The following is a 23,424-nucleotide window of genomic DNA, read 5'->3' as shown; positions in this document are numbered from 1 at the left end:
TCCTCCACTCGTGTCTTGACGTTAGCATCAAGAGATTCTTCAGGCTTTGTTGTAAATAAAGTAATGGAAACTGCATTAAAGTGCCAAGTCTCAGCTTTGAGTAGGTTTACATCAATATAGAAAGAACTGTGTGGGAGATACAGTATAGCCCCTTTAACACAAATAGTGTCAGCCATCAAAAATACATATATCCAGCAAACCTTGAATAAGATAAATAAGTAAATGTATTTATGGTACAAAAAGTGAGCACAATCAGGGTTCAGAGACAGTCAGGATGTTCAAAGACAAAGACGTGGTCAGCGGCACTTTAATGAACTTCACACTTTCACACTTTACAGTTTTCTGTATGTAGAAACTGTATGATAGCACTTTGGAGGCAGACAGGCAGTCACACTCTCCTTTTTTTATTTTATTCCAACTACACAGAAACAGAAATATTGCATATGTAAACATCAGCAGAACAGTTTGTTTCTATTTCTAGTGGACATCGTGCAAAAAGCAGAAACAGAATTCTTTGGCTGTCAGGTTACAAGACTAAACAAACTGTCGACTTGTTTGTAGGCACATTTTCATCATTTGCAGCACAGATTGTTTCAGTTTTTCACAAAAAGAGATAAAACACATCTTCATTGCTGGTCGTCTGTCCAAAAGTAAATCTCAGAATCTCATTTCCTCTAAAGAGATAAAGTGCAGGTTAAACTCGCAAACATCTGGACGTCAGTGAAAACAAGATCTACAGATGATTAAACTGAAAACTGAAGAGATTAAGGTGCTTTTTGTCAGTTTAGTTGATTGAGTTTGTCAGTGGATCAAGAGTCAGAGTTTAAATCTGTAAAGTATCACAGAGCTTCCACGTGTAGGTCATCACAGTAATGAAGACAAGAAGGAGGTAAAAGACTTAAGAGCTCTTTAAATAAGGGTCATTAAGATGTTGAGTTTGTGAAATGATCATTTTAAAACATGCAACTGTTTCTTCAGTGTCACACAAAACCTGGGAACTTTGAGCACTTTGAGAATTGAACACAGTTTTCTGCTGCTACTACACATATTCACAAAAAGACAGACTTTGCACACAAATATTACTCATAATTTTTATATTTAACTACAATGCAAATGTGTTCTACACATTCACACACTTACACTTCTCTCTCTTAGAGTTTCTTCATAGATTTTTATACAACTTTAGACTTTGAAATTATTTCAGAAACTCAAAATCTTATCAACCCTTCTTTCTCATATTGACCATAATTGTAAGTTAGTGTCAATACTGTGATTAATCAAGTTTTATATCTGTCATACAAGAGAAATGACTGTTGTGGTGTTGGAGGAAATTGCCCAATAATGACGATGATGTACATTTAGTGCAGGGCTGCAACTAACGATTATTTTCATCATTGATTAATCGATTAGTACAGTTATAGTAGTTAGTATGAAATGTCAGAAAATGTTGAAAAAAGTTGATAACCCAAAATAGTTGATTTCCCAAAGCCCAAGATAACGTCCTCAAATGTCTTGTTTTGTCCACAACTCAAAAATATTCACTTTACTATCATAGAAGACCAAAGAAATCAGAAAATATTCACATTTGAGAAACTGGAATCAGAATTTTAGTACTTTTCCTTAAAAAAAATTGTGAATTGTAAAAAGCAGCTTTAATTTTGTGTCTTCAGCTGTTTGTTTTTTGAAGTAGAGAAGTAAATTCTTGGGTTTGTGCCATTCTCAGCATGAAAACAGTAATTTTAAAGATTTGATCCGAAAAAGTGGTGATAAGTGATCTTGAACTGATCATCTGTTGAGGTTTACTTTTGGACATTTTTTCCCTTCTGTTCCTCTTCCTACTCTTACTCCCCTTTCTCATTGGCTCTGGCCCTGGCCCTGGCCCTGGCCCTGGCCCTGGCCCGGCAGTGCCCCCAGCAGGCCGTTGGCTGTAGTGAACAGGTTGATGGGTGATGATCCATCTGTGATGAGGGTGGACTTCAGCCCCAGAGCCTGCAGCATTTTAACCTGGAGGAGGAGAGACATCAGTTAGACTGAAGAGTGATTACATAAACAATTTTGAGGTATTTGTACTTTACTTGAGTATTTCCACTCCACTACATTTGCAATAATCAAAGATATGTATGGAGAAATGGAGTATTTTTATATTTGAGAAGCTGAAACCAGAAAATTTTTTGTATTTTTGCTTGATAAATGAGTTAAACTATTACTCTTATTATCAAAATGGTTACTAATTAGTTTTTAGCTCCATTTCAGGGAACTTTTCACAACTTTGTCATTTTAAAAACTACTGAAAAATACATCAAATAGATGGATGTAACAGTCACTAGTGACGGGTTCGAGCAAAATTTAAAAAATTGTATATATATTCTTGAACACTACTGTCCTGCCTCAGATTTTGTAATTTAAGTTTAAATGAATATGTGTGAAACTAAAACTTCACCACCAGGTAAGAGCAGAGACCAAGAACTTAAATCCGAATCCTATCTGTGTTTAAATAAAGTTATTTTTGTGTTTTTTTCTCCTTAGCAACAGTACAGTACCTGCAGCTCAGGCCCAGCTCTGGCCATCTCCTTCAGTGTGTCGCTGCCCAAACTCTCCACCAGCTGACTGAAGCGTTGACTCTCGATCTGAGCCAGACGCTCCTGCTTCTCCACCTCCAGACGGTCCATCTCCTTCTTGTAGCCCAGCTCCTGCTCACGAGCCTTCGACAACCGCTGAAGCTCTGCCTCCTGCACACACACACACACACACACACGCACACACATTTGTTTACAATATTAGTTTTTGTGAAATTAGTTCAGAAATAGTGAGTGTGGTAAAATAACACACTTTACCTGTGAAAAAAGTTTGTTCATATGTAGAAAAGAAATGTAGTTGCATGAAAAACGTCAACAGTGAGGTCATATGTCAGCACTCGAAGATCCTCTCTGTGCTTCACACATTTACCGTAGACCTCCGTTGTTGGCCAAAAACTATTAAAAACACATCAGTGAGCCACATCGCTGCACTGGGTGACATGATCCTTCATCATGAAGAGTTTGGTCATGTTAGTTTATTTAGAAACAGCTCCAAAGACTAATAACAGCATCATGTTTTCAGTCTCCGGAGAGTAGTTCTATGTAGGGAGACTGAGCATGTGCAGGAACACTGTTCTGTTTACAGATTCACTAGCTTGTTGTGCTTCATATCACAACCTCTGGACTTTGTACTACATTACATATTTCTCAAAGAACTTCAGTACATAGTCTTAACTTTGTTCATAATGAGGGAACCCAGTCACCCAGTGCAAAAAATAAATCTGTCAGATCTCTTCTACACATTCACAAACTTGAGTTTTTTTAATCACAGGATTACAAAGCATGATTTACAACTAAAAATTAGGAAATAGACCATAATTTAATTCTTGACTGTGTAACCCAACCTCAGTATCTGTGGTCTATAGAAATACTTGACACACGGATACTGTTATTTAAACTGTTTTGGCTCATTTCCACAGAGGTAACTGATGAACAGAAACAGGAAGTCAGGACGTACTGCCTCGATCCTCTGAGCCTCAGCTTTCAGTTTGGCCTCGTTGACCGCCGCTTCGCCCTGAATTCGAGCCGCCTCTGCCCGTGACTGAGCCTCAGCCTTCGCAGCTCCTGTGCTCTCCACTGCAGCACTAAAACACACAGGCAGATTTAACATGGCTGATTAACCTCCTATGACGCCACTTTACATGGTCAGTGATGGAAGAAGTATTCAGATCCTTTACTTTAGTAAAAATACTAATACAGCAATGTAAAAAAACTCCATTACAAGTAAAAGTCCTGCATGACAACTCCTACTACAGTAAAAGTACATAAGTATTATGAGCTTGATGTAGTTAAAGTATTGCAGTAAAAGTACATAAGTATTATGAGCTTGATGTAGTTAAAGTATTGCAGTAAAAGTAGTGGTTTGGTCCCTCTGACTGATATATTATTATATATGACATCATTAGATTATTAATAGTGAAGCATCAGTGTTAGAGCAGCATGTTACTGTTGTAGCTGTTGGAGGTGGAGCTAGTTTACACTACTTTATATACAGTTAGCTAGTTTAGTCCAGTGGTTCCCAACCTAGGGGTCGGGCCCCTCCAAAGGGTCAGCAGATAAATCTGAGGGGTGGTGAGATGATTAATGGGAGAGGAAAGAAGAAAAAACAAAGTTCTGATACACAAATCTGTTTCCAGTTTTTGGACTTTTTCTCTAATCTTTGATTTTTGCTGAAATATTGGATCATTTGAACATTTATTGAAATGAAAGCATGTGAGAAGTTTAGAGGGAAAAATCACTATTTGGTGGAGCTGTTAACAACTCATAGACATGTGAAATGTGACCACGACTACACACTGCTTTTTGTAAGACGTCAAAAGCCAAAAAGGTCGGAAACCACTGGTTTCATCTTTAACAATGTGTTGTATTTTAATAGCTTGTTATATTATCCATTGTGTCAAATCTTCATCTGAAAAGTAACTAAAGCTGTCAAATAAATGTAGTGGAGTAGAAAGTACAATATTTCCCTCTGAAATGTAGAAAGTAGCATCACATGGAAATACTCAAGTAAAGTAAAAGTACCTCAAAATTGTACTGAAGTACAGTACTGAGTAAATGTAAATGTACTTAGTTACTTTCCACCACTGTTCATAGTAGTACTCTAAAGCTGAAATGATTGGATGATTTATCGTTCAAGCAAATCTTAAACACAAAAATGACAAAAATTCCCTGATAGCAGCTTCTCAAATGTTATAGTTACTGTAACACATCCTACTGGTGCTTCTCCGGTAAAACCAGTAAACCTGGTGAGCCTGTGTTCACCTGAGCGCCTCCAGTTCTAGCAGCTCCTTCCTGGCTCTCTCAGCCTCGGCCTGGTCGGTGATCCTCTGCCTCTCCAGCTTCCCCCGAGCCTCCTGCTCCAGACGCTCCGCCTCGTGCCTGCAAACACAAAGAAGAACCTCATTACAATATCTTTAGAAACACACTACACGTTTGCTTGCTCAAATAACCATTTGTTCAGGAACAACTGTGTTTGAATAGGGTCATTAAAGTCAGAATTTGAACAGTTGAAATATTCTTTATTCATATCATTTAACTTCAGAAATGCACTTACCAACACCTGTAAAACTCACTAATTAACATCTATCTGTTATACAACATGTTTAATAAAAATTATTCTGACTCCTGTATCCTCCATGTGTGATAACTGTTTAATACGATTTTACCTCATGCCTCTTGAAATTCTCAAAAAATGTTTAAATGCTTTAAAAGCCATGCCTGTTTATGGTAGATTTTATAGTTCCCAGCAGACAGACAAGATACTACATGATAAACAATTTAAAATCATAAAGAAACAAGCTGACAATACTAGCCAAGCAGGGAGAGACTGCTATCCACCTTCCAGTAACTCAAAGTGTGTCTGGGTTACATGTTGTTTACTGAAAAAGTGTAAAAATAGAAATTCAAAAAAGGAGACATTGTGGTTGTGGCAAGAGTTAGCATTGGAGGTTGGACTAACAACTGCTGGGCGCAGTGACTGCACACAGCATCTCAAAAGTTGGCTGCTAGGTCCCATTAGCCAGTTGGCTGGGCTAAACATGTCCTGAACCCATCTCTGTAAAGGACATTAAGATCAATTTTCTCATCAACTCTAAAGAAGATGGCTAACAAGAGGTTTTCCCAAAATGTTTAATTGTGCCTTCAAGGGCTTGCAGATACCATCAATGGTAACTATGACAGCCAGGTTCTTTATGGGAGTAAAAAAAAATTGATTCTTTCTGTTTTTATATTGATGGTTATCTGATGACCCTTCGCTGCCTGCAGAAATCACAGACATTAACAGTACAGTAAGCCCAGGTGTATGTAATTGTGTGTTTCTGACCGTGCGGCAGCCTCTTGGGAGTTGGTGGTGATCTCAATGGCCAGCTGGACGCTCTTCTGCAGGGCGTCTCGTGTCCTCTGATCGACGGGCTCCACAGACTGGATGTCCACACTGCTGATCATCAGGTTGTTCTGGTTGAAGCGCAGGCTGGGACGAACCGCCAGCTTCTCATCGAAGCCAAACACAGCCGAGCAGATGATGCGGTTGGAGTTCTGCGGACAAAAAAAACGTTATGAGCATAAAAATACAGTCACTTTTCACTTCAGTCTAATGGTTAAAACAAGATAGACGGAGTCCTTGATGAACAACAAATAGTGAAATATGAACCTTGTGGAAATCATCAAACTGCACAGAGGCGACGGCTCCTCTGACCCGGGAGGCGATGGCTTTACAGGCGTCTCCCACAAAGTCAGGAACTGAAAACAGAGCTGCTGCCACAGCAGGGTCTGCTGGAGACTTCACATCAAAGTGCCTGACAGGAGATAAAGAGGGATCATGTTCAACATTCACATATCGCAAACTACTGTAAATGTAAAGGAGCTGACAGAGCAGACTGTCAGCTCAGTGAGGCTCTCTGCTTTTTGGCAAATACTCTACTCATCAGATGTGACTTAAGGTGTCCTGTGGGGTTTTTCTTGTAAACAAACAGATTTATGTCTACATTCAGTGTTTCTCACCAAAACGTGTTGAAACGTTGCAAAACTGTGCATTGTTTACATCTGTGTTTATTTTACACATTTTACACACATTTTTGTAAAAAATACAGCATAAAATCTTTCATAAACTGCAGCAGCACACATGTGGTCTAGATGATGAAATGTCTCTATGGTTCTGTGTATATTTGACAAACAAAAAGACCTCTGAAGATCCGTATTTCTGAACACAACACTGCTATACGGACTCAGAATACGGAATATGCTGTAGCACGATATTGCGCTTAGGCTACTCTTGGCTCTGCAGCCTCATTAAATTTCTGGTGAACTCACTGCGTCGCAGAGAGGCATATTGGGTTTGTATCCTCAGTGCAGTTGAACCCTTCAGCATCAATGAAGAGCCGAATTTGCCATGCTTCCTCTTATTTATATGTTTGCTGAGGTCATGTGCCTTTTGTGTTTGATTCTAAGTCAAAGATATGTGTATTCTTGTTATTCTGCCTTGATTTTAATTTTTGGGTGTGGCACCTGGATATTAGCTCTGGAAATCACCGCCCCTATATCTATTATCAAATAGGGTTGAATACTTGTTCCACCTTCTGCCCAATGACAAATGAACACCTGTCCTTTGTTGACTATACCATAACGTTGGTCTGTTTAATATTAAAGACTGCAAATCATTCAGTGTGTTCAAGTCTTTTTTCATCTAAAACAGGGACTCACTTGTAAAAGGATTGTTCCATAGCGCTTCTAGCACCATAGAGGTCATTAACTTTTAACACAGACCACTTTTTTTCGGTTCTTTTTGTAAATTAAAGCTATTTCTGCAGCAAAAGTGAAATAACTTTCAGTATCTCTGTTGATATCAAGTTATGGGACTGTGGAAGATTTGAAACACCTAATTAAGACAAATTAAACAAAGAAATAAACTCAAATAAATACACATGATTATACAGTACCAGTTTGGACACACCTTCTTTCCATTCACTTCAATGAAAAAGTGGGTCCAAACTTTTGACTGTTACTGTATGTGCTTAATGTTTATGTACTGTATGCATTTACTGTAGCATAATTAAATGAAAAACATTTTTAAAAAGGAGTATTTAGATTCTTGTCTTCGATAACTAAAGTTGATTTTTTTTCATTTTGGCATGAACAATGTGTTTCCATCTCTAAAAAGAAAAGTCAGTCAGTCAGTCAGACAGTAATTATTGCAGCAACATCTACGTTGCTTGCTTGTTATTCAAATAATATAACAATAAGAAACTATTGATGAATTAATCTTAAGTCTCCGCACTGCAGTGATAACACCCCAACCTCTCCAGTTCTTATTAATATCATCTTTTCAGTCTGTGCTGTATAATCATAGAGAACAAAGAATTACATTTCAAAGGACCTTGAACCCGATAATCAAATAATACTGATACCCTTGTTATTAGTATGAAATTATTATTGAAGTAAACTAAACATTTTTAATCAAGTTTAATATATGTTGAATTCAACATATTTATTCCAATAATTTCCAAGTTGCTGTGATGTATATATATAGCTGTTATTTGACTTTTTTAAGCATCTGAGGGAGAACAGACAAAGAAAAGTCTCTGCCGTGTGTCTAGTTTTACAGAGTGAGCTTGGACTGAGAAGAGGAAGAAGAGGTTCAGATGACAGGATGATGAGAATCAGACAGATTAAAAGGACATTTTTCACCACGTCAGCTGGTGGACCTCAGTTTGTGTTTGGTTACCAGTTGTAGGAGAGCTGCAGCTGCAGTCGAGCGTGATCGGCCGTCTCAATGGTGATGATGTCAGTGAAGAAGTCGGGCCCCAGCAGGAGGCAGACGGCCTTGATGACGTTGGCCCTCTTGGGTTTGTCCCCAGACAGCGACAGCACAGTGAACTGCTCGTCGGGCCCCAACATCACCATCTCTGGTCCAAACACCACCCTGAAGACAAGACCACAACACCGCCACATTAGCTCGTTGTTTTACCTCCACCTGCCTCCATCAGGACAGGAAACCCGAGTCCTACCTGGCTTTCTTCTCTCTGTAGTCATACACCTGGACAGCAGCGTTGTGGGGGACCCTATAGCACACCACCTTGGTCTTGTCCCTCGGCCTGTTCTCACTGGTTGTGGTCCGGTCCGAGCGGTCAGCCAGCGGGTCTCGAGGAGAAGCCAGCAACGCCTCGACGTTAGCAGGAAGCTCCTTCTGCCACAGCTCCTCATCCTGAGTCAGCATGTAGGTGTGACCGATCACTGCACGCACCTGAGAGGCAGGAAGTGACACAACATTTATTTATTTTGAATCACAACACCTTGTGTTTGGTGTGTGATCAATTTCAGACAACAAAAAGAAAATTTGATTTATGGTAAAAATTGTGTAGCTAATAACTACAACTTAAATGTTGATTTTACTTTCAAGATAACAAAACACATTTCTTTTCAAAGTAATTCATTATCATTAATACAAGCTCTGATCTAGAACATAGGAGATAGCAGTTGGTTGGTGAGTGTTTTTGAAACTTTATTTTTTTTTAATTTTATGTTATTCAAAGGTTGCAGTCAAGTTGATTCATCTCAGTTACTATTATTCTTGAGAAAGTTAACTGATATTTGTTACTAGAATAAGCAGAGCTGTTGTTTTTGGTGGTGGTTTGCAGTCTAAAACCAGTGGTATGGTCCTTTAAAGAGATTTTAATGACACTGTTTAAAAGGAAGGTGAGGCGTATCTCTTGTACCTTTCCAGTTTTGATGTCCCGCACGTAGATTCCCTCGTTCTCATCAAGTGGGATGGCCTGACGTCTCAGCATCACCTCCACCGTCGCAGGGGGGACATACTCGATGGGCCCCCGCAGCATCCAGCGGTCTCCGGGGCGACGGAGGACGCCGTTCCTCCGCGATCGCTTGGCCCTCTCCTGCAGTTCCTCCTCCTCCTCTGCCTCCTCTTCTTCCTCACGCTGGCATAGAGAACGAGGGAGAGAGAGGAGGAGGATGGAGAGAAGGGTTAACGAGGTGATGCATTGGAGTGGTGGGGGAGGAGGAGAAGAGGGGATGGGAGAGAGGCACTGAGAGCAAAATAAACACAGGAAATGTAAAAGGAAATTGTAAAAGGAGGATGAGGAGAACATAAAGGGTTGTGTGATAATGAACGATCATGGCATCAGGGGAGGACGGGGAGAGTGAGGAGTTGTTCAGAGGAAAAAAGGGAGAGAAGAAGAAGAGAGTCGCGGTAGAATGGGTTAGCCAGTTAGGAAGGGAAGATGGTGCAGTGAAGGACAGATACACATCTGACTAGCATATTGATAAAGACTTGATAAGAAGTAGGTTAAACACTGAACTCTCACTAAACTCCACTTCCTTTCACAGGAAAAATAACTTCAAGTTTTATACAAGCAAAGACGTCTCCAAACCTCTTTAATGCTCCCAGCTGAATCTCAAACTGAAGTCCAACCTTGAAATACTATTTTACAAATGAAACTTTGTCTAGTTAATGCACAAACCGCTGTCTATACTAGAGCTGCAAATATTAGTCAATTAATTGATTAGGTGATCAACAGAAAATTAATTGTTTTGTGTCATTTTTAAGCAAAAATGTCAACATTCTCTGGTTCCAGCTTCTTAAATGCAGATATTTTCTGGTTTATTTAGTACTCTATGACAGTAAACTGCATATCTTTGGGTTGTGGACTGTTGGTCGGGACAAAAAAACTTTTTAGGTTGCACAAAAGTTACTGTATGTTTACATGGACACCTGAACACACCAATCAGTGCTGCTGGGTGTGGTCTGACATGCAAAAGACTTTAAACTTTCAACCAGAGTGAGAGCAGAGACACACCTTTGACTTTTCACTTCATACCAAGCGTCAAAGATCTGTAGGAAGTTGCAGGTTGTCATTGATCCCGACACACCTGAGTATAAATATGAAGTTTGCTTTTGCAATCACTTTTCTGAGATAAACCGATTGCACAAGATCCACAGAGAGCAAGTACAGGACGTCTGAGTCAGTACAAAGTTATGTCAGCACCTCCCTTCATTCCTTTACATTCCCAACAACTCCCTCACAGAGGGAAGAGGAACATTTCAGACTCAGAGAGACAGCAGATCAGAGTGTCAGAAAACAGAAACAAAATACATTTGAGCTGCAATGATTAGTCGACTGACAGATAATTTTTTCAATCAAAAATGTCAAATATTTACTGGTTCATAGAATCAGACCTAATTTTTGATACTATTTAAAATCTGCATTTTTAACAATAACCACTCAATGTCTTTACATCAAGTAATTATCTCTTTATATAGTAGTTTTCATTGTTAGCAGCAGGGTCCACCATTCCTTCACTGCATTCAGATTGCCAATTTAAACACGAGGGATTGACAGGAAATTATGCAGTGTATAATCCAGTGTTACGGTTTGTAATCAGCCTCACTGTTATACTGTTCACTCTCCTGTAGTTGTATCAAAGCTGTGTTAGCTTCCTGCTAATGCTAACCCAACATGATATTAGCCTCCTTACACTGGCTCCCAGTATATTATATCATATCACTTACTTTTAAGGCCTCTCCTTCCTGTTATATCTCTGACCTCAGCGGACCATAAGAGAGCTCTGATTTTATTATTTTTATTTTATTTGAATTGACTTTTTAATTTCACTTTTTTCTTTCTGAACTTCATTTATTTTATCTAACAACAATGGAATTTATTTTATGTTTTTTTTATGTAAATTTATTGATTTTATTTTGCTGCCTCGTGTGACACTTCTTCTACTCGTGTTAAACACAAAAGATGAAACTTTGATGGAGCTGACGGTTCTGAGTAATGTCACTAATTACTTTTACTGTTGAGTAATTAGTAACATGATTACTTTTCAAAAGCACTAATGTATAAGCGACTGCATTTTCCAACTAACTTGCCCGACACTGCTGATGTCTTTATTAAAACAACCTGAGCTGTTAGACACACCAGCTGCTCTTCTGTTGTTGCAGGAGTAAACCACACCTGCTGTTACCACGGCAACCACAGGTGTTGCCAGATCAGGCAGACCTGATATCTTAAGGAGTAAAACTTGAATGTTTAGATTCTCTCTCTCTCTCTCCTCACCTCCTCAGTGTCGTTGAACGCCTCCACAGCTCTCAGCACCAGACCTTCCTCCTCCGACAGCACGTACACGTCCTGGATGCCGCGTTCAAGATGCTCACCTGGCTGCAGGAAAAATGAACGCTCACCCTGACAGAGAGAAAGAAGACATCAGCAAAAAAAAATTAGTTATTAAGTAGTTATTAGTAGAGCCTCAATGATCAGAAGAAAATTACTCAGCAATAATTTTTTTTATTTCATTTTGAATAATAGTTTTAGTCATTTTTTTAAGCAAATATGCTAAAATTTGCTGGATTTAGCTTCTCAAATGTTATAATTTTAATCCTTTTCTTTGTCATATATTATAATAAACTGAATAACTTTGGGTTGGATTTGGATTGTTTGGACAAAATTAGACATTTAAAGATGAAACTTTTGACTCAGATAATTATAACAGGTATTTTCACTATTTTCTGACGTTTTAAGGACAAAACAATTGATCGAGAAAATAATCTGCTAGCTTTAAAACTAGCTTTAAATTCCACTACGAAACACTATCTGACCTTAAGACTAGTAAAAAAGACAGATTTAACCCTGTTAAGCTTCATGTAAGCAGTAAATGGTCAGAAATTGAAGTTAAAGATGCTCAAAAAAATAGGTTTAATCTATCTTAGTTATCTTTACTTTCAGTGTTTCTCACCAAAACTCTTTGTGTGTTTCCTCCAGTTCCAACGAATCTATTGAAGGTATTTTTTTTACTTATTTTTATTTTATTTATTTGTTTACATCCATGTTTACCTTCCAGTCTTTTTCACTGCATATAAAAAACTGCTCAGAGATCAGAAACTCGTAATGCTAGAGAAACTGTTAGCACTTAAAATCTTGATTTAAGATATAAGATATAGAAAGTAGTCCATCTTAAAATAAGGCAAAATCTTGTCTTTTAATTAAGCAGTTTGGGAATTATTTATTAACAAAAACATTTGTTAATTCAGTTAAATTCAGACCCAGCGGTCGATCTCCTCACCTTCACCACCCTCTTCTGGCCCAGCTGAGGTTTCCCATCAGGTCCGACCGGGTCAAGGATCACACAGTACTGTCGGCTGCTCAGAGTGGTTACATCCACCACGCCCACCACCTCCTCGGCCACAGAGGGGATATGAGCCTCCCGGTCCGCCATGGTGACGAGCCACTCCTCCCCTGTACGCCGGTCCCGCCCGGTGGCGTCTTTAAACGGCCGCAGAGCACGAACGTGGAGCGCTTTCTGATGGCACACAGAGAGTTTCACTAAAAGAATTCTGTAAGACTGTAAGAAGGATGTTCTCTTTTGTTTTTGTGGCTCTGAATCAAAGAAGGAACCCACAATCTGACCAGTCTGTGTTACACAAGTCAATTAATCGATTACCAAATTTATTTGCACATATATATTTAAAAAGACAGTAAGAACTTTAAAAAAAAAAAAAAGTTTGAAAATTGTGCAGGAGAGGTTGGAAACCAAAATGGCTTATGAAAATAGCTCTCCTACATAACTGGAAGTGGCTGTTGGCACAGATTCCTCTGTATCAATAGTCTGTTTATTGTTGGTATGGAATTAATACACATGCACATTGGTATTGATTGCGCAAGATCACATGATCATCATGAATTCAAATTGTTTCAAGATGGAGGAACTTTTTTGCTTGCAGGTGATGCACAAATCCTTCCTGTGGTTTGGGTTAAAATGGTTAAATTTAGGCACAAAAACCACTTGACAGACAAAATGTCCAGTTAGTGGTCTACAAGACCACGGTGTTTTTGTTGAAGTCTGTTCCCACCTCAAATAATGTCCCCCTCCAGTTGAAATTGTGTTTATGTACCAAAGAACAAACTACTATCGGCACAGAAAACCAGTCCAGACCAACAGCCTGTGGACTACTGGCATGGAATCCTGTTTTGTGTCAATAGTCAGTAAATTATTGCACCATATTGCCCATAGAAAGACCTTTTTAATTAAAAAACATATGTACACAGTATACTGAACTAGACTTTTATTCTATACTGAATAATTCAGCAGTACAGCAAATTAAAATTTCTGTGAACTGGAGATGAAAGACTTGCACTTGAGTGGCAGGACATTAAAATTCATTAAAGCAAAATTGAGCTGAACTACTGCTGAAAAGTTAGTTTCATTTGATCATTGGTTATAATGTTAAACATGGTGAATCAACTTAAATAAAGAACCAAACTCAAAATGAAGTGAAGTCCACAGCTGTTTCTTCTTTTCAGCAGTAAAATTGGTTTTAAGTCTGATTCTCCACACGCTTACACCTCTTGATCATTTTAGAGTTAGCTGAACTGAATCAGAACTAATCCTTGTTTTAATGTGACCAAGCAGTTAGGCTTAAAACAAAGTTTATTCTTTACAGCTGTATGAAAAACCAACCAAACACAACCAAAAATAACATATTTAAACCTTCATTTTGAGAGATCTCACTGAATTTGACAGATGCTTTGATTCACCACTTGGACTATTTAAAAGATGCACATTTGGTGTGATTGTGCTGTTGTAATGTGCATACTAAGCCTTTATAGACCAGAAAAACTTGCTTTTTGACTTGAAAGTCACGTCTCAAAGACTTTAGACTTGACTTGATCCAAAAGATTTAAAAACAGCTGAGAATAATAATAAAATCCCACCACACAGACAGAGAGGCAGTGAAGAATGAAGGAGTCAGTCACCTTGTCAGTCAGGATGAACGCATTAACGATGTCGATGACCTCCTCATGGGCACCTGGAAGGTACGCTCCCACCTTACTGACCAGCCACTCCTCACCTGCACATACACACAGTTGGTGTCACTGTCAGCTTTGAAAGTTAAAACCAATTTTTATGGCAGTGTGATTTTACTTAAAATGAAAATCTGTAATTTAACAGATGATTAAAAACAGTATTTTTAGCAGTAAAAGTAATGTTACCATTACAAAAGTAATGTTAGCATTAAAAAGAGTAATGTTGGCATTTAAAATTTTACGTTGGCATTAAAGAAGTTATGTTAGCAATTAAAAAGAGTAATGTTTGCATTGAAAAAGTTACGTAAGCATTAAAAAAAAAGTACCATTGGAATTTAAAGTTATGTTAGCATAAAAAAGTTATGTTAACATAGGTCTGTAGCCCACTCCTTATCTCTGCTCCAGGCTACATTAGCCACTGCTAGAATAACAGACGGTTGAGTGAATCATGTTGCCTTGTGGGTAACATAGGCGCCAAATTTTGACAAGGAAGAAGAATGTTTGGAATAAAAAAAGAGAATATCTCTAGTTTTGCTGCATTGATTTTCATCTTTTTTTCTGAAACTGTCCATCAGGAGTCTGATGAGACTCGTTTAAATAACAAACGCAAGCAGAAGCCATTAATGCAAATGTGCAGAGCCTGCAAGCTTCAGTATGTCAGGTCCTTCCTGTGTGTGTGTGTGTGTGTGTGAGACCTGTGACTCGGCGGACGCCTCCTCGGTCCACTCCTTCCTTGCGAGCTCTCAGTCGGATGGCCTGGTTCTCTCTGATCACTGTGGCTTTGGTGGTCTCCAGAACCGCCACCTCCTTCCTCGGGATGTAAGTTCCTGCCACAACATCAAAAAATATTACTAGTCTGAAATATATCAGAATAAATTGTATCAAACACATAGATGATCCTGAATACCTGCACTGAAATACTGAAAAGACACTTTTGCCCCATCAGATTAATTCGGACCATGAATGGACACTAAGATAAGAATGTTGTATATGTCACTATTATGTGTTTCTGTGTAACACATATTTGATATCGTGTTCTGTAGTTTAGGATCGTGTTTGGTATGTGATTTGTAGCAGTGATTTGTGTAAATTTACATAACACCAGGAAGTATTTAATTATATGCGGTATTATTGTGTGTCATATATCCAACGTGGGATGAACTATTTCAATAATATGACATGAAAATTAAAAATAAATCTTTAATACATTTAGAAATTTGCAAAAATGAGAGAAACTTACAACAAAAGTGGGGAAAAAATGAAATTTATACCAAATTATAAACCTGACTCCTTTAAGTAAGTGAAAAGCACAAGAAATAATTTAACTAGAGTGCTAACAATGCAAATATATCTGGAAAATAATCCTTTTTATCAAATTTTGTCTTTTGTGAACAATCACACTATAAGACACTATAAAAAATGTCAGAAAAACAAGCTGCAATTTCTAAAATACAGAGCTATTTATCTGCCAAACATATTTGGGCCAAGGCTAAGTATGTAGGAAAAATATTAATATTTATTGTGATATTTAATATTTAAGTCAGAGCAACAGTCTGTAAACAATTTCTCACCTGCTTAAAATAAATAAGACACGAACATGTTGTTTTACCTAAAAGTAGAGAGTTTTCTATGAGAATCAAGACGTGAACTGAATACTTAGATTATGTTAAACGCAGTGTTGTTGGTAACGAGTACTCAGATTACTTTTTTGTTGTAACCAGTAACGTAATGTGTTAGTTTTGCAATTCAAGTAAATAGTTATCTAGTTAGGTTTTCAAATAAGCAATCAGTTACTGTTAAAATATTACTGTATTTCCCTGTTTCTTTTGTCGCCACAAAAAACAATAAAAGAGGATCCCTGACGCATTGGCACTCTTTCTTTTCTCATTATGCACCTTTTCCTGCTTCTTGGCAGGTAGCTGCATGCTAGTGGAAGGTATCCAACCTTACCAGTACCCCACCAGCACCCTATTAATTTTATGTTAACTTGTAATCAAACATTATCATTAATAAAGAGCTGTAAAGGGGTGCCTGTTATTCCTGTTATTAGCCTGCAGAGTTACAGATACATTCAAAGGTAGGCGTACATTAGGCTGCGCGCCTTCTGGACAATATAACCAACATGTGCAACGAATCACAAAGGGGTTCTCATTTATGGATTATGAGTTATTTTTCTCAATAGGTAACGCTGTAACGTAACAAGTTACTTTTTAACGACAGTAATGTTGTAATGTAACAAGTTACTCACTTACTTAAAAGTAATGTTACCCCAACACTGGTGACACATTTGTAATATTTATATTAGAGCACAGATTTGACAGATGAATATCTAGAGTATCTAGAGTCTGATAATAACGTACCCGGCCCTTCGAACAGCCACTCGTCTCCAGCCACTCTCTTCTCTCCTCCCTCCTCCTCAAAGTCCAGCAGCGCCTGCAGACGCAGCGCCGTGTCCGGATACACGATCTGCAGTGGTGTCACATCCTGATGGACACATACACATACACAAACGTGTCAGACATGACCACCATAATGGAAGGAAATTCTCCTCTGACATTCAGGGAAGATTCCAACATTAAACTGTAAAGATTGTGTGTTTCAGTTTGTAAATCAGACAGGAGGGTAGACCATGTGGGGAATTTGGGACAATTAATAAAAATAAATTTAAAGTGACAGGTCCCACTTTTTCCTGTCTTTAAAACATGAATTGATTTTTCTGCTAAATAAGGATACCAATTAACATAAAGCCTCTCTACAATTAACAACTTTAATTCTTTACCCATGATAAAACCATGCTCTAGGTTTTTTTCCTTTTCTAAATATCTGCCTTTTTCTACGTTTAAATTTAGCATTAGCATTGTTCTCAGGGTGAAACCTGTGAAACACTGAACACACACACAGACTTATGAATAAATACATAATAAAACACATAAAAACCAGACTGAATTTCATTAGTTGTGCAGGTATTTTCTCATAAACCAAAGTATTGACCAGATGATGGCGCTAGATGAAAAGTCAGAGGATCACCAGAGTTTCTCACAGACCTCCTGGATCTGCTCTCCAGGGTACAGTGGGAACGGATCCTGGGTCAGACGGATCTCCAGGTCGGCATGGCGGAGTTTGGCCTGACCGGACTGGTCAAAGAGGACCTGGCCGTTATCATCGCGGGCCACAGGGTTGGCGACCACGCAGTAGTGACGCGGTGGCACCATGATCATACGCTCCGGAGAGAAGAGCACTCTGGGAAAGAAACAAGTGAAACAGGATGAGGCAAGCACCCAGGAGCAGGGCCGAGTTCTGAAGCCAGTTTGACGTAGTGGCCAAACCGTAACCATCACGTGATGCACACTGGCCCAAAAAAGAATTCTGCCCATAGATTTACATTGTGAAAGAGACATTTGTAAATCAGAGGATCACATTTTTTGAGCATCACAACCCCTTCAAAATTATGTGTTTTACTATCAGAATTTGATCCATTCAGTCCAGAAACATTTGGAAAGTCTAGAAGAGCTGTATGATTGAATTATTTTAATCCCATTCAAGTTAGCAGCTGGCTCGGCTGCGGAAGTATCTGGCCCGCGTGCTCAATGGGCTACACGATCCTAGAAGATCCGGAATATTTACCCAGAGATCAAACTTTTTTGGCTTCATGGGCCACTGAGCAACTTTCAAAGGAATGAACGGAGCCCCACCTCCAATGTTAGTCCAGTTCTCTTTATACATCCATGGCATGAGGTCAAAATGATCACTCTGAAAGCCACCAAACTTGTTTAATTGTGTTGTTTGGCTAACTTACTGAATTTTTCAATTGAAAGAATCTGCCAATCATAATTTTTTTCATCACATTTGATCATTTATCAAATGATTAATAGATAGATAAATGGATAGATCCCATATTTATGGGCTTAGCATGTTTGTTGTTAGCGCAATTTGTTAGCATGTTAACTGTAGTGTTTGTTAACATACCAACATGGTAACACCTTTTGTTAGCATGCTAACAGTAACTTGCCAGGCTTACAATGTTACAACAGCTTAAAGTTAGTGATACCATGATAACTGTAAGGAGAAACTAACTCCTGTCACGCCTCCCTCAAGTAAAACTTGATTTTCTTTTCTTATCAGTATCAACTTGGAATTTTATAAATATTGCCCTCTGGAGGCATGTTTGATCTTGTCATTAAAACAGGTTAGACCTTTTTTTAAAAATCATAAAATAACTATTTATTATTCAATCAATTAATTAATTTTAATTAATCAATTGATTATTTTTATTTATTTAATTAATTAATTAAGTTTCTGTTCAAAGGACCAGCGTATAGGTTTTAGTGGCATCTAGCAGTGAGATTGCAGATTGCAACCAACTGAATACCCCTCCCCTTCCAAGCAGGTAGGAGAACCTACAGCAGCCATGAAACTCACAAAAAACATGAAGGGCCTTCTCTACAAACCAGTGTTTGGTTTGTCCATTCTGGGCTACTGTAGAAACATGGCGGTGCAACATGGCAGGGCATAGAAAGAATCAGTGAACACAGTAAGTGTGTGGGCAATAAAGTCAATCAGTATCTCCACAGTAGTACTGTCCTGCTAAGATAAAGGCTTTTCAACACAAAAGTGTGTGTGTGTGTGTGTGTGTGTGTGTGTGTGTGTGTGTGTGTGTGTAGTCAGGGAGATAACAGAGTGTCCCTGCTCACAATGATAACACACTGATCCAATACAAAAACAGAGGGATGACAGAGTTTCCTTTAGACAAACGCAGGTGATCAGCAGGATTAAAGCTTAATCTGCACATTTTCTTTGCATGTGTCAATGATGAAATGCCATCAGTTTGTATGTCAGTGGTATTATACATGTTCCAGGACAGTGTTTATGACACACTAGCAGCATTTCTTTTTGTACTCTTTGTTCAGGGACCACAAATGAAAAACAGCCTCTTCACTAACTTTGGAGCATTTACAGTAATGTTTATTAATGTGCACTGTGTCTGTTAAATACGTTCTGTAAGGCTGTAGTAAGCAGTGTTTTGAGCTATATGATAAGCACGCTGACTCACTGTCACACTTTCATGGTTTTCAGGGACACTTGAACAGAACAGAGCCGTCATTAATGTTATTAGTAACACTACTATGACCAGTCAAAATGTCTGCTGTGAAAAACATCTACTTTCACACGAGTGCTGTTAGCCACAAGTTAACCTGAGAGTAGCTGTACTCGTCAACAACAAATGATGTTAAGAAGCAGTATCTGGTTAATTGAACCACATCTGAATCTCAGGTTGATTCTTTCTGCCCTCTGACCTTTCATTGTCCTGGCGGATGTAGGTGAGCGGTCCGATCTCCACGCGGGCGATATTGGTGTTCTGGTCCAGCACATGGATGTAGTGGTGAGGCGGGATCCGGATGATGGACGCGTCCACCAGCCCCTCAGTATCCCTGTGGGTTCCTCCCTTCTTAGACATGATCTAAACAAAATACTGCAGAGAGAAGAGAGAGTCTGTCAGTGACGTTACAAACCAGACTGTGTCGTCAGTTTATCTGTTTTAAAGATATTACAGAATTTTATATGGGACTTTTTTTGCAAAAATGCTTTTTAAAGTTGATGTGAAGCTTCTATTCAGCTTCAGCAGTCTGAGTTAGTCATATCAGTGGATATCTGACACGTTTACAGTGTTTTTAGCATCAAATTCCCTCTTTGTGTTTCCTCAGACAGTGTTTCCCTGTTGAGCTGCAGGTGGAAGTATAGTAACAAAAAGAGGAACTTTGGCACTAAAAAGACTGTAATGTTGAAAGATATCTACTTGATTTGACTCATTTGAAGGCTGAAGCTTCATATTAGCTTCAGATAAACTTTTAAATACATTTTTGCACAGAAGGAGGACTGTGGATTTTGTCCCCCATCACTTCCATTGTAAGTTCATTATGAAGGGATCTTCTAATGGTCAGTATGAACAGGAGGAATGATTACAGCAAGAAAAACAGGTTTCAATGTTCACTTGGGCTCCTGACTGTTGTTTTAGAACACACTTGAAAAATTGTGAACCCATCCCAGTATGAACAGCAACTTCATTGTGCACTCAACATGCATGTGACATTGGAGGATGATGAATGACTTTTCTGGAGATAAAAAGCTCATTTTAGTGAATGCACGTCTGTAGAGACAAACAGCAGGTGCTGCGCCTCAGGTATGCACACAGACACACCTGCTACACAAAGTGCAAAGTCTGTACAATGATGAGTTTAACTCTCAAGCTCTCACACATACTGCACATTCAACAGAGCTTTAACAGGTGCTTCTGTCTTCTGATGAATTATCCTGCCGATAATATTTGCACTCACATAACTGAACGTCAACAATGTGTCCATTTGAAACATACAATGAACACTGAGGAGAGAGTGGTGAAGGCCGAAATGTTAGAGAAAGGTTGCCGGTTTGAGCTGCAACGATTAATCAGTTAGTTGATCAACAGAAAGTAAATCAGCAACAAAAATACCAAACTTTTGATGTTTCCAGCTCCTTAAAAGTGAGAATTTGCTGCTTTTCTTTGTCCTAGATCACAGCAAATATTATATTTTGGGGGTTTGGACTGTTGGTCAAACAAAACAAGACATCTGAAGAAGTCACCATGGGTTCTAAGATATTGTGATGCATTTTCTGAGGTTTTACAAACCAAACAATTAATCAATAATGAAGGTTAGTTGCAGCCCTATCAATCCCTGGGCTGGGAGGATAACACGTGTTACAACTAATGAGGTGCTATAACTGAAACTAACAGTTATTTTCTTTTTACAATCAATTAATTAAGGGTCTTTTTTTGTACATCAAACAGTCCAAAAAACAAAAATATTCAGTTTGTATGATGTAAAAACAGAGAAAAGCAGCAAATCTTCATTTTGGAAGGAAGGAAAACAGCATGTTTAGAGTTTTTCTTTGACCATTTTCTGCCGGTAGACTAATCAATTAATTGAATCATCCTTTTATCCCTATATTTAAACACTTTTTTTTTTTGAAAAGAACTAAATAAAGTATTGCTGTCAGTCAGTGCAACATCCCTGAATACAACCTGCGAGGAGAAAGAAACAATCTACTAACTGCAAACATGAACTGAAATTGCACAACTGTTCCAAATCATCTGTTTTCCAGTTTTAGACCATATTTTAATCCTTTTGTCAGAAATAAATTTTCATTAACGAACTGCATTGTATCATTAAAACATCACTGTTGAATCATGATACTGCACTATTATTTGTTTTCTGTTTGTTATTTTGCCTCAATGAGTAAGAAATTAATGAGATGTTCCAGCAAGAACAGAAGTAATCTTCTGATTATTTAATCGATTAGTTGTTTGTCTATAAAATGGTGACAGACAATGGTGAAAAATGTTGATCACTGTTTCCCAAAACCAACAATGACATCCTCAAATGTCCACGACTCGAAAGATATTCAGTTTACTGTCATAGAGACTAAATAAACCAGAAAATATTCACATTTAAGAAACTGGAATCAGAGGATTTGGACTAATCAAAATAATTGGCAATTAATTTAATTGTGAACAATTAATCAATTAATCGACTTATTACTTCAGCTCTTATTATCAGTATAAGTATAAGTAGTATAATAAGTAATAGTATGTAATAAAAGTAAAGATGTTAATTCAGTTTTCTTATGAGAGTCAGGAGTGAAGGAAATAAGGGTTAAAAGAAATTAATAATAATAATAATAATAATAATAATTATTATTATTATTATTATTATTATTATTATTATTATTATTATTATCATTGTTATTATTGTTATTTTTCCTAAAAGTCACATGACTTTAATTATTATTTATAGCTGCTTATGTTGTTAAATTCCTGTGTGATGGTTCTGGAAAGGTTAAATTATTCATCACTTGTGATCCTGAGTCATATTTCCCACTCATGAGAGAGATTAATGGATAAAAACACAACACAGAGAAGGAAAATGTGGCAGAGACATGAAGTAGGAAATGCAAAGATAAGAAGGGAGGCTCCTCTTTATGCTTCTTCTCTGTAGAAACTGTAATGTTATTGGGGACAAAGTACATCAGCTCTGGCTGGACGGGTTTTCACTGCAGGCCTGACGGTGAAATTCATCTGCTCTAACTTCCCATTTTCAATATATACATTTTAGTCAAGTCATACACATAGGCCTAAAGGGTGGCATCCGCTTTCCCGATGTAAATATTTTGTTTACACCAGGAAGTAACTTTCTGGTGATGCACCTCGACGCCCTGATGAATTGCGCACAGAATAAAGAGAGCGTACCAAACTCCCATTTCAAAAACTCTAAATTTAATGTCAACTTCCTTGTTAGGCAGTACACACATGATCAGTTTAATTAAGAATTTTAGGTATTGATATAATGTTCTTTTGAATACGGCTTGCATTCATACATACAGAGTAGCCCATGTTTCAAATTAGGGTTAATTATAACTTTAAAAATGTCTCTTCTCCACTGTCCACTGATGTTAACGTCATATCAATGGAAGAAGGCTGGACACAGTTGTTAAAGAGACATTTTAATAAGTACAGAGCTTCTCTGTGTGTCAGACGCACGCCGATTTGAAGAAATGCTCCTATTCATTCAGAAAACATCTTCAGATGGTTTATATCATGCGTGAATCTTCAGAGATAAGTAAGTAACTTTTAAACTTCGAGGTTTTGGAGCGGAGTTCTGTGAGGAAGCTCCCGGATCTTACCTCAGCAGCGGTGTGCGGAGAGGAAGGCAGCTCGGACGGATCCTGGCTGGTTACACTGGTGGATGTTCAAGTTGTGTAAAAGCCAGGACCACTGTACATTCAGCTGCAGTGGTTTTGTGGGGCGTCACTGCTCTGTTGTGATCCCGGAAAAGGGATCATTGGTCACGTGGTTTACAGGTTGCAGAGCTGCGTCAGAGTCACTATGGATCCATAAGTGACAAAAAAAAAAAAAAAAAAAAAAAAAAGCCCACAGGTGTGACAGAAGGCGTGTTATTCCTCGTTTTTTTAGGGGTTTTTTGTTGTTGTTGTTGTAGTTT

At 38.2% G+C, this 23,424-nt stretch overlaps 1 protein-coding gene across 1 annotated transcript; it reads right to left on the bottom strand.

Annotated features, from left to right (window-relative positions):
- Positions 1 to 273: 273 nt before the first annotated feature.
- On the bottom strand, positions 274 to 23,316 carry mvp (major vault protein). Its single transcript, XM_067615477.1, has 17 exons — positions 23,108 to 23,316; positions 19,687 to 19,862; positions 17,437 to 17,632; positions 16,753 to 16,876; positions 15,088 to 15,219; positions 14,342 to 14,436; positions 12,651 to 12,887; positions 11,648 to 11,773; positions 9,287 to 9,505; positions 8,579 to 8,814; positions 8,296 to 8,493; positions 6,226 to 6,370; positions 5,899 to 6,110; positions 4,839 to 4,955; positions 3,535 to 3,661; positions 2,541 to 2,729; positions 274 to 2,004 (listed from the first exon to the last, which is right to left on the bottom strand). The coding sequence occupies exons 2-17, from the start codon at positions 19,845 to 19,847 to the stop codon at positions 1,855 to 1,857; spliced, it is 2,664 nt and encodes an 887-aa protein (XP_067471578.1). The 5' UTR covers positions 19,848 to 19,862; positions 23,108 to 23,316; the 3' UTR covers positions 274 to 1,854.
- Positions 23,317 to 23,424: the final 108 nt, after the last annotated feature.

This window comes from Thunnus thynnus, chromosome 17 (genome assembly GCF_963924715.1).
Source record: "Thunnus thynnus chromosome 17, fThuThy2.1, whole genome shotgun sequence".
In the NCBI taxonomy this organism is placed as follows: domain Eukaryota; kingdom Metazoa; phylum Chordata; class Actinopteri; order Scombriformes; family Scombridae; genus Thunnus; species Thunnus thynnus.
Note: the sequence above shows the minus strand (reverse complement) of the source record. Positions and strands in the feature narration are given on the sequence as shown.

Bases quoted from the DNA above. Each gene is read 5' to 3' on its own strand.
- mvp (XM_067615477.1), bottom strand. From the start codon at position 19,847: ATGTCTAAGAAGGGAGGAACCCACAGGGATACTGAGGGGCTGGTGGAC. The intron at 9,506-11,647 runs GTGAGGAGAGAG...TCTCTATGCCAG, and splicing joins CGTTCAACGACACTGAGGAG to CGTGAGGAAGAAGAGGAGGC. The intron at 2,005-2,540 runs GTACTGTACTGT...CTCCTCCTCCAG, and splicing joins GAGCTGGGCCTGAGCTGCAG to GTTAAAATGCTGCAGGCTCT.